The sequence below is a fragment of the Helianthus annuus genome, chromosome 9, assembly GCF_002127325.2.
Source record: "Helianthus annuus cultivar XRQ/B chromosome 9, HanXRQr2.0-SUNRISE, whole genome shotgun sequence".
NCBI lineage: Eukaryota > Viridiplantae > Streptophyta > Magnoliopsida > Asterales > Asteraceae > Helianthus > Helianthus annuus.
This window is the reverse complement of record NC_035441.2, coordinates 183,637,608-183,649,777: the sequence shown is the minus strand read 5'-3', so window position 1 is coordinate 183,649,777 and position 12,170 is coordinate 183,637,608. Positions and strand designations below refer to the sequence as shown.

General features: G+C 33.8%; 1 protein-coding gene across 1 annotated transcript; it reads right to left on the bottom strand.

Moving 5' to 3' along the window:
- Nucleotides 1-3,558: 3,558 nt before the first annotated feature.
- LOC110880056 lies at nt 3,559-6,909 on the bottom strand. The gene is made up of 5 exons (XM_022128612.2): nt 6,547-6,909; nt 4,429-4,479; nt 4,259-4,321; nt 4,102-4,170; nt 3,559-3,943 (listed from the first exon to the last, which is right to left on the bottom strand). The coding sequence occupies exons 1-5, from the start codon at nt 6,853-6,855 to the stop codon at nt 3,809-3,811; spliced, it is 627 nt and encodes a 208-aa protein (XP_021984304.1). The 5' UTR covers nt 6,856-6,909; the 3' UTR covers nt 3,559-3,808.
- Nucleotides 6,910-12,170: the final 5,261 nt, after the last annotated feature.

The window sequence follows — 12,170 nt, the reverse complement described above, 5'->3', positions numbered from 1 at the left end:
CCCACCCACCATCACCGGTCTTCTTCCTCGCCGTTTCGCACCGTCGACAGCCACCGCTCACCACCGTTTACGAGCAATTTCACACACATCCACCAACCAAAGCCCTAATTTCAGCTTGTTGATCTGTTTTGATGCGTGGTTTTGTTGGGTTTCTCGAAAAAAAACTTGGAGGATTTACTGAAAATTACGGTTTCAAGAGATTAGTGGATGGTAGTGGTTATGGTTGAAGGTCGATTACTAACAGGAATGTTATACGATGGAAGATATCGGTTCTATTCAATTACTCCTCCAGGTTGTCAGGGACATTGGTCGGATATCCAGTGTTGTATTCTCTGGAGAGTTTAAGAAAGATTGTACAGATTTGTCGAGCAGAGTGGTGTTATTGTCACGTTTGTTCGAGGAGATTATGGATTTTAAGGGTGATGTGAAGTTGTTGAATTTGTCTTGCTTGTCTGAGTTAATGGTTGCTCTTCAGGATGCCAAAAAGCTATGGGTAATATATGTATTCTCATCTTAATCTAAAACTCCATATATCTATATATCAGCCTTTTTAGCATATATGTTAAGTTATTCAAAAGTGATAAACAAGGTTATTTTAAAATTACAAGTAAAGAGTCGTTAAGGCTAAGTGGATATCCAAAAGATATGGATTGAAGCTTATGAATAAGTACATTGCCATCAACTGTATCAATCACCAACTCCTTACTCTTGCATTATGACTCAAATAGTGAGTCCAAAAAAGGTTGCAGGGGTAGCAATGAGGTGACAAACATAGGATCGCTGTATTCACATCCTCATACTCTATTATTTCATATCTTTCAATCTTATACAATCCAACATAACACGTTTTCATATTTTTTTTTAAATTACATTCAATGGTTATCATTATATCATGTCAAATTACATTATAATTATAATAAATATAATATACTCCTTTTTATAAGATTATCACATAGGGTAAATAGCAAATTTAACCTTTTTATTATAAGATTATTAAATTTTCTTTTAAATAAACTCGTACGTTGCAGCTTGTGAGAGGGCCGCTGGCAAGAAAAATCAACCAAACATCAAAATTATTGCGAAAGGTTCACCCAAACAAGACAATCCTACAAAAATTTTGCACTTGCCCCGTGTCATGCAATCATTAGTTTGATTCCCACAAGGGGTTTTTTCGGATATTTATGGGGTTTTTTCTGAATTGGTGTATAAGCATTATTGCCTAGTGGAGATGAATATGATCGAATGGTTCCGCTGGTGACATGATGATACTCCAGTAGTCCGTTATTGATCCAGTTTTACCGCTAGAAAAAAAGTTACACAATGATCATGAGACTAGGAGTAGAAAAGTGGTATGCCAAAGTGGAAAGAACAGTAAATTCCAAGAGAGTACATATAAACACAACATACCTTCAACAGTTATCAACTAAAGCTACTCTCCTAGCTTCTACCACACACTCCCATTCCTTAAACGCTTATTCAAAGGAAAAAGGACCAAGTGGTTCGGCATGTCAACAAAATCTGGATGCACGTTCAGAACTAGAGTTGGGGTCCTCAAATGACCCACAAGGCAACGCCCAATCATAAGTCTCACTTGTCTAAATAACATGTTGTATAAAGAAAATATTAAATAATTAGTAATTAATTAAATATTAATAATTATAGATATATATTTTAAAAAAATAAGAGATATTATACGAAGATGTGAAATAAGAGAGCCAGGAAAAAGAATTTTATATTCACAGAATTGTAGCATGTGACGTGCCATATTTATTTGATATAGATATTATTACTTTTTTATATATCATGTTATATATTACTATTATATAGATGAATTAAAGAGACTAAATGAATGGAAAAAAAAAACATTTCATTAATTTAGTCTCGTTAATTCATCTATATAATAGTTATGTATAACATGAAAAATAAAAAGATTATAACATCTATATCTAATAAATATGGAATTGATTGCGTCACGTGTTACAATTTTGTGAGCATAACTGCATATGGTTCTTTTCCGTAGGAAAATGACAGGTCAGATAGATCAAGGGGGTGTTTGTCCTGGCTTTTATTTTTTAGCTTATGCTTATATTTTAAACTAGCTTATAGCTTATTTTCTATCATTTGATAAGCTTTTTTTAAGTGTTTGGATTAGCTTATACCTTATTTTATATCATTAGCCCTTACACCAAGAAGCTTCTTCAAATAAGCTTCTTCAAATTAGCTTATATAAGCTAATAAGCATAAGCTTAAAAAGCTAAACCAAACACCAAATTAAGCTTATTTTGTAAAAAAAGCTAAAAAAAGCTATAAGCTTTGTTAAAAAAGCTAGGCCAAACACCCCCCAAATGTGAATTCGACTTCAAGAATGTACGATCATTGATGGTGTGAGGATATCAATTAAGTACTTCATTTAGTGGTAATTGATATATAATGGTGAAACTAATTTGGCAAATAAAAGAAACTGTACAGATTTGAAGATGATGAAAGCAAAGCACATGTTTACTGGTGTGGGTTGTGCCAGAAACTGATTAAAAAATTGTACCATCAAAGGAGAAAGTGTAATCGAGTGTGGCATGGATAAAGCCTAAAAATGTATCATGTATGTTTAACTATCTCTCTATCTAACTTAATTATTTGAATTTGAACAGAGGTATGTTTAGCTTTGATGATTACGTAGGGATGAACATTTTTTAGTATTATTTTTTATGGGCCATTCCAGCTTTAGCAGGTGGTAGAGGTTGTAGATTGTTTATTATTTGGTATAATTTAGAAGCAAAATTATTGTAATATTCACCGTTCAAAAAAAAAAAAATTTTTAAGGATTTTTGTTTCGGTTATTTAGCATATAACTCAAAAAAAGTATTATATTCTAGTTCAGCTAGGTCAACTTAAATTATAGATTAGGTCAATCTTAAATATGTTGTTAGCTGAAAACGGGTATAGCACTTCTCCACCACTCACGACCATTGTTTGTCTCTACCACCTACTTGTTACCGCAACCAACATTATGACTGCCACCTCAACCATCTCCATCACCACCACCCACAACCATCTCCATCGCCACCACAAATAACTGAACCATATGTCACTTCTACCACCCACCGTCATCACAACCACCGCCCCTGGTGCCACAAAGGCCAACCCCATTCCCACCAATGTGATCTCCATTGACACCACTACAACACCACCAACATCATTACCACTGCGGTTGGTTCAACCGGCGTCACCATCCATCACCACTGGCCACAATAAAATATGAAGCTATTGAACCTATTTAAATAATATTTATTTTCTCCCTATAATAACTCATTTCAACTTGCTGGTCCATTTTGATCAAAACCCTTTTTTTCCAAGTTAAACTTTGTTTAATCTGATTCAGTAGGTTCCTTTGTAACTGGATTGGATTGAATCCATCCATCTACTTGAGCTTCCATGAAGGCCATGTCATGTACAAACCCTAACCTCTGCCTTTGAGAGTTTGAGATCATATAAACTCCATTCAGTGTCTTAAAACATAAGCATATTTGTTCTGTCCAAAGCAACATTAACGTTCAAAAATTGCAAAAGTTACATAGTATCTATAAAAACCCAAGAAAAAAAAAACCCGGGTAATAAATGTACAAAAACAACAATACCCAACTACATCTAAAAAGTTTTATAAACTATAACCCTCAGTTACCTTCATAGAATTATATTAAATTAACTTTCCAAACAAATATGGAAGCCTTTCCGTCTCGAATCCAATCCCATGTTAGAACTTATTTTTTTCTATTTCTATTCTTCAATATACCATGTTTATTCTATGTTCTTAGTAACTCACAATCACATCCTCCCCAAAAGGAACATTAAGATCAGGAAGGACAGTTTTGTCATTTCGCTCATTCACCACTTCAAAATGCGCGCTTCTCGTCGCCTTTAGTTGTGACTCTACTTGCATATCCAGCTGGAGTATAAAAGTAGAATATGTTAGTTATTTGAATCTTACTTTGTATAAATACCAAAGGGCTTGTTACTTGTAGCCTAGCAGTATCAAGTTGTGTGAGTTAGGCGTTCCAATAAATAATCATATAATTTACGGAGATGTTATAAAATATGTTTTACCTTAATCTTCTTCAGCCTCTCATTCTCCTCTCTCTGTTTTTCACAGTTAGCCTGTAGGGCGGCAATTTTCTGCGTTAAACGGTAACAAAGATCAGCGTAAAAGTAATGGTACGTGTGTTTGACCACTAAGAATCACCACGATTATGACTCGACATACCTTTTTCAAATCATTTTGTTCCTCCATTAATACAATCCCCTCCTCTTTAAGCGCAGCCAAAGTCTAGAAACAATCAATAACATGTGTTAATAAGACATTAAGCTACGTTAAAACTTGATTAAGAAATTCTTTTACTAAAAATAGCATAAATAAATAAATAAACAACTCACTTTCTTCTTTCTTGGCCTCTTGGTTGGAGTCGCTTCGCCAGGTGGCCTGACCTGCAATCCCGAACAGTCAAACACCCCCCTCAAATCATGAAATATACATATTGTGCAATTGTAATGACAACAAACAAAAAAGTTGAAGCTCAGATTTGAATATACATATGAATAAAGACGGATGCTTTTCACATAGTTTAAACTTTAACTTATATAAAACCATTAATATATTCAGGCATGTGACACACTAAACCTTTCCTGATCTATGAGTTACTTGTATCCAAAGTTACCCTAAACCTTAAGATTCCCAACAATGCAGTATGCAACTGACTAGTGTTTTTTTCATATTCTGTACCCACTGAAGCTCATACTAAAATTGCATAAACTTGGTTATACATTTTAGGAATAAATATATACCTAACAATCTCACATGTTAAGACACTAGTAAAGAAAAATCAATGGTTATCTTTGCATTCAAAAAAACAAAAAAGGAAAAAGATTCCCTGCAACACAACTATTGTCTTATTTTCTGCTTTATCTCAAAAGTCAAAAATAAAATTCTTGAACAAATTAATTTTAACCCAAATTTTTGGGAAATTATTCACCTCCACTTCACAACATAATAGTGACCAATCCTTCACTCTGTCCACCCAAAAGGGTATTTTTAGTTATAAACAAATATAAATAAAAAAATTAGTACTGCTTCCATTTTTTGACCAGAAGTGTAGTAGATGGGACCAGCCCTAATAAAAAAAATGGGCTAATGTTACCTAGAGGTTTATTTAAGTGTCTCACTCTTCCCACACGCCTAAAATCTTATTTTCATACCCTTACAGCTATACGGCCCGTCTAGAGTTATACGGGCCGTATAGGAGAATCTTGTACAAAAAAAAATGTCAGAGAATGTTTTTTGTCTCCATATATACGACCCCTATAATGTTATACAATATAATGTAGTACGACGCGTATAATGTTATACAGCCCGTATAGAATGTTATACAACCTAACATTCATTATACGAGCGGTATAGCCTTATATGACCCAATATTTGTCATGTCAGATTATTCTATACGGCCGTATAACCCTATACGACTCGTATAAAGGGTGTGAAAATAAGACTTTAGGGTGTGGCTTTATTAACACCCTAAAGAAAAAGGCTAATGTTACCTAGAGAGGTATTTAACTTAACTAAACAAGATGATGACAGGTCCATTCTAAACACTAAAAACATTGTAGAGTGGTTTAGCTTTTGACTTTTGACTTTGTCAAACATGACTTTCTTGAATCTTGAAAAAGATTTAAAACTATCATTTTTTAATCCAAAATTTAATCAAAAAACCTGTAAAGTTATTCTTATTATTTATTACCAAAAATGTAACATTTGATGGTTTGAATTTGAACTTTGAATTATTACTACATTTAATTTACAAACTGGATAACAAAAAAGAGTTAAAATATCACAAAAGTGGCATGACTAAAAGGACAATCAGAAACACACACACACACAACACAACCACTACCCAACACTCGCACCAAACTCAAACGCAGACCCTTACTTGCCACGAAAACACGCCACCGATAAAAACTGCCATATATTATACCCTTTTGAATTAAATGACGAAACTGCCCTCAACTGCCCACACCATTTACTAATGAGTGGCATCCCTTTTCTTTGCCACAGGTAGACGGATATGATTTCGACTGATTGTTTTATGTATATATGTGTCAGCAGTTTATTATCATATGCCACCAAAATGACATAAATACCCTTTATTTGGAAGCCTATTTTTGTGACTTTTATAGCGGGTGGGGCTCGCAAAGAAACGTAGAAAGTCTATTAATCTTCTGACTCTATGCGTTCAACAGAAGTCACCTCTGTTTCTTCTACCTCAAATTTATATAAACTAGTTTATTTATATAAATTAATATCCTAATCTAAAGTAAATAATAAAACTAGACAAACAGAACGAGATCTGTGTTGGTAAATTTCGGGTGGTGGAAGGGTAAAACGGTCAATTGCCATACAGGAAAAAAAACCGTAGTAGTCATTGCATCTACAACTACCAATTAGCTGACTGCTAAAAATAAAATAAAACCACCACCAGAAGTTATGTACAGCTTACAAACCTTAGATCTTGAAACATCTGCCAGAGCTTCTAGAACTTTATCACTTTTGTCAGCGCCGCCGCTGAAGGAGGTGGCGCCGCCGCTCCAGGATAACGGAGTGGTGGGGCTAGCACTCGGTGTTTCCGATTTGTTAGAAGGTGGTTGTGTTCTGGAGCGGCGTTGATGAATGGTCCAGCGTTGAGGTGGGGCAGGTCGACGTCGACGGTTAGACGACGGTGGGACTGGTAGTCGGAGACGGAGAAGGAGCTCCGCAACGACGTCGTTGTCCGCCATAGCGACTGTGAGCCAGTTATCTTGTTGTTCATTCATGTTGGTTGGTGTTTGTGAAATGTGAAGAAATAGTGGAAAGGAGAAAAGTGAAGGAAAATGGTGTAATGGGTGAAGTTATAGGAAGGAATGGATTGGAGTTAGGTGGGTCCCACACTCAGTTAGAACCCACTCCTTATTTTTATTTTTAATGGTTTTCATAATACCTTCTTTTTCTTCTTCTTTTTTTTTAATCAGTGATTTTACTGTTTTACCCTTTTTTTCTAGTGCTGGTTTAATGCTTGCGGGGAAAGCTAAGGGTGTAACATGTCATTTACCATATTGGATCTTGAGGGGCCTTTTTTGTATGTTTCCATAAATATGTACTTGCCAATATAATGATTTTTTATTTAATATTTTTGTATTAAAATAGTCGAGTGTCGTGGACCAAACATATATATCTAAGGTATGAGTGAGTGACACCAGTCACACCACCAAGTTTCATATTCATGTTTTTCTCATTCTTGTTCTCAAATATACTTTAGTTATTTTTATCATAGCAATTTACATCTAATATAGGTTTAGGGTTGAGTGGTTTACGGTTTCGAACTATTAGAACCATGAAACTGAACCAGAACCGCTAGATTCGAACCGTATTTTTGTATATAAGTATAAGGTCCGGTTCCGGTTCTTAAATTTGAGTGAAAACAGTTTCCGGTTCGGTTCCGGTTAAAACTGACGGGTCCGGTCAAAAAACCGCTAGAACCGGTTTAAATTTAAACTTGCTAATTTTAATGCACACAATAAACATGCTAGTTTTCATTCCCTCAAACATGAATCTGGTGGTGTCACGGTCACAACATACTCATAATCAAAACCAATTCTTACTACTTTTAATCAAATTCTTGAAATAAGGTCATTTGTATAACATATTCAAATGTTTCATTATACTCACTTTCACCGACATGTGCTTATTTTTAGATTTTTCTTCTACAAGAACCTGTGAAAAAATTGATATTGTTGTGCTATAAAGAAATGACAACCAGTTCTGGCAAGAACTGTTTAACCGGGTTCCAAATCAAGCCGAAATTGTTTTTAAACGGTCCGGTTCCGGTTCTTATATTCAACATGTAGCGGTTCCGGTTTGGTCCGATTTTGAACCGTTGCACAACGCTACTTAGGTTAAATAGCAAAACTAAATAAATTTACTTTTGTGTATAAGCAAAACATATGTTATCTGATAAATACTTTATTAAACTTGTTAACTTATCAGGGAACATAAAAATATGGGACAATAAATTATATACTAAAAGGTAGCAAATATTACATATGATGTACACTTAATTTCATTTTATTGAATAGTAACGACGATAATATATTCAATACATGAAGTATAAAAATATTTAGATGTGTGATTTTTATTTTATTAAAACTTAATTGTAGGTTTTCTATCAATATTATGAGGATAGATTCATTTAAAACTAGCTAAACTTTTATTTCAATGACAAAGGTTACATTTTTCCCAAACTACAACAATAAATATTACATTATATCCTATGTTAGGATTTAAACCCTGATTTTTTTTTAAGAGACAAAAGCCTCTACCAAATATGCTACCCCAAGTTGGCTAAAACTAGCTTAAGTAATTGATCTAATTTGATTGTTGGAATAAAGTATGCATCAATCATTGTTTATCTTCCATCAAAATCATATACTTCTACTTACAATTACAATAATACCCTCTGATAGCGACCTATAACTTACATATAATTAGAAATCATAAGTTAACTTTACATACAAAGTGTCTTATCGTATAAAACGTATAAAATACATGAAAAAGCCAAAAATACGCGGTGATATTTTCGTAATTATTTACTCCGTAGAGTAATTATCAAAATTACTCTACAAATGATCTTGTAGGGTAATTTTGATCTTGTAGAGTAATTTTGTAAAGTATCATAATTACTCTACAAATGATCTTGTAAGGTAATTTTGTAGAGTATCATAATTACTCTACAAATGCTTTTGTAGAATAATTTTGAATTGTATGTTATTTGATAAACTTGCGGAGTAATTTTGATACACTTGTATAGTAATTTTAATTTTGATGTAGAATAATTTTGATACACTTGTAGAGTAACTTTGATAATTATCCTACAAGATCAAAATTACTATACAAGATACACTTGTAGAGTAATTTTGATAATTACCCTACAAGATTAAAATTACTCTATAAGAACATTTTACAAAATTACTCTACAAGATCAAAATTACCCTACAAGATCATTTGTTGAGTAATTTTGATAATTACTATACGAGTAAATAATTACGAAAATGCCATCGCGTTTTTTCAGCAAAACCTTCAGTTCGTACGTTTTGTACGTTAAAATTATTTGTATTTGATCTTTTGTCTAGAAACCATATTGGCATGAAGACTTGAGTCTTCATAAGTTGATAGTTGCATGGGCAATAACTCTTCTATCAATAGCAAAGTTGTTAGATACACAAGCTATGAAAGAGCAAGTTGAGAATGCGATAAGCGTTGTGAACGTGTGTGTTTTATAGCTTTGTGTTGCACTTTGAAACCCTCATTTCTTAAAGTCTTCGCCCCTAATAACTAATGAGGTTCCTAAATACGTAAAATTATAATAAACTCAAGCAAGTTTGCACCTTGTACTCTTCTAACTTGTTTAATGTACATTATGGTACACTATAGTCAACAAGTCAATCTAATTAGGCTAAAATAATCAACAACCATTATGGCACTATTGAGGTCATGACGAAGAAACTTGTGAGAGTAGGCAACTAACTTTGTCAACCGGGAGAGCATGGTTTTGAATGCGTTTTTTACAGTAATACTTCTGATGAAGACGATGCCGATGATCTTGATCATAAAGATTCTCGCATTGATTATAATGCTAGTTTTTTTTTTTTTTTGAACGGCAAAATATCATTCAGAAAACCCGCAACCAGCGAAGAGAAGAGCTGGAAACAAGATAAAAGCATACAAGAAAAAAAAAAAGGCAGCATGACTAGGCAAGACCCAAAAACATCAACTCAACAAAGACATTACAAGAGGTTCCATGGACTACCGGCCCACCCCATCCCGTCACAGCCACAGGACTTAGACCTGTTGGAAATCCAACAAAATGCTATCGTTATGCTAGTGATTTACAAAAAAAATGTCATTTATAGTCCTTGTGCTTTATCAAAATACTAAGAGTGTCACTTTATACAAACTTAGTAATGTTTTTAGCGTAACTTAATGTTAGAACCCTAACTTGTTACAAAATAAAAAGGGTAAATTACTTTTTGAGTCCCTGTGTTTTAGGGTTTTAACCACTTTAGTCCAAAATCAAAATGTTTAACGCCCTGAATCTCTACAGTCACTTTTCTTAACCATTTGAGTCCAAATTTCTAACACCGTCCACCAAGTCTGTTAACTATGAGGGTAATTTGGTCATTTACACACAAAGTAAAAGTCTTATATGCACATGAGTACAAGAAACAAGTCTTTAATGCATAAACTTTTAATATATAATTTGATTAAACTCTCCTACCTCAAAATCATTCCTCATCACCCCATTCTCATCCACCAGCCCCATCCACTGCACCGCCGGAGGCGGTGGCGGCGGTGGAGGCGACGGCGTAAGCGAATGCGGTTGCGGAACTGGAACCGGAGCTAATGAATGATCATCTAGGGTTTGTTCTTCATTTGTATTGTTAATTAGAGGAATAATATTTCAACAGATCGAATCCCTTCATCTCTCTACAAACTACTTGTTCATAATTATAACCGGACCAACGTTTACCTATATAAAAGAAACCTAAAACTACAAACACAAATCCGACAGTTTTTACCAGAATTGAATATTTCAACAGATCAAATCCCTTCATCCCTTCTTATAATGGAATTACTTAGTGCCGTGAACGGATCTGAGGTTGTAGATGAGTTTGAGTGGTTTTAGAGGATTGTGGCTCCATGATCTAGATGGTTGATTAGGTCTTCTGGTGGTGTGCCAGATCACTGCTGTATTGTAGGTGGTGACAGTGGAAGTGCAGTGGTGGTGGGTGGTGTGGTGTTGATGGTGGAAGTGAGACGGTGGTGGAGAGTTTTCAATAACGACGGTAAGACGGTGGGGGGTGGTGACGATGGTGTTGTGGTGGTGGTGTTGATGGTTGTAGGGGGATGCAGGTGGTCTAGAGAGACAAAGAAAGATGAGAGAGAGATGAAGGTGCAGAATGTTTAGAGAGAGAAAGAGATAAGGGGGAGATAGATATATAAAAGAGATAGAGAGAAAAATCTAATAATAATTTATTTTTTTTTTAATTTTTTTAACTGTAATGGTATTTTGGTCATTTAACAATACTTAACCAAAAAATTCTAACAGTGTTAAAAATTTAGACTCAGATGGTTAAGAAAAATGACTGTAGTGACTCAGGGCGTTAAACATTTTGATTTTAAACTCAAGTGGTAAAAACCACTAAAACATAGAGACTCAAAAATTTATTTACCCAAATAAAAACCACATACTTAAACATGTAACTTTTTAAACTCGGACTCTAAATACATGATTAGTGTCAAATTATATGGACTATTTGTGTAATTATTTCTAAAAAGTATAATTTGTTTTATCTCTCTCAAAATCTATAAACAAAATTTTCAAGCCCTTTGACTCCTAACAATAAAACTCCAAAAAAACATATTTATATCGAATATCTTCATGTTAAAAAAAGTGTTTATCATATATTATTTTCAATAAAAAAACATTTATTTATTCATTTTGAAAATAAGCCCATACGTAGATAACAAAACTTTTTTTTTATTATCACTCAAGAACTCAAATCAATATGACCTAGCAAAACTTTTTTTGATTATCATTCGAGAACTCAAACTATGTGATGGATGACTCACGTCCTATGACTTAGCTCATCTCTTAAACCATCATTTAGACGTAACATTTATCAATAGAATTGTATATGAATAGGATAACAAAATCTTTATTATTCATACTGAATAATAGTGTGTTACATACTCACGTTGGTGAATGTGATATTCGAAAGCACACCTTCGTTATGAATATTAAATGATTTTACTTTTTAAGTAATAAAAAAGATTATTTATGGGAAACATCCGAGCCTTATGTGCAACAGAGTAATTTAGGGGTGCTTATTGACATATAAAAACGCTTAAGGAATAAAAATGTATATATTTTTTTTATTTTAAATTTATTCCCTCTCTATGTACCCAAATTAGGTACAACTTGTTGCACACATGTCCACCGTGTTTAATATGGGTATGCAAATACTTATTGGTGTAATGCCCGTTTGGACCAGGGTCCAAACTCCCAAGATCATTTATAATAATAGCCTATCAG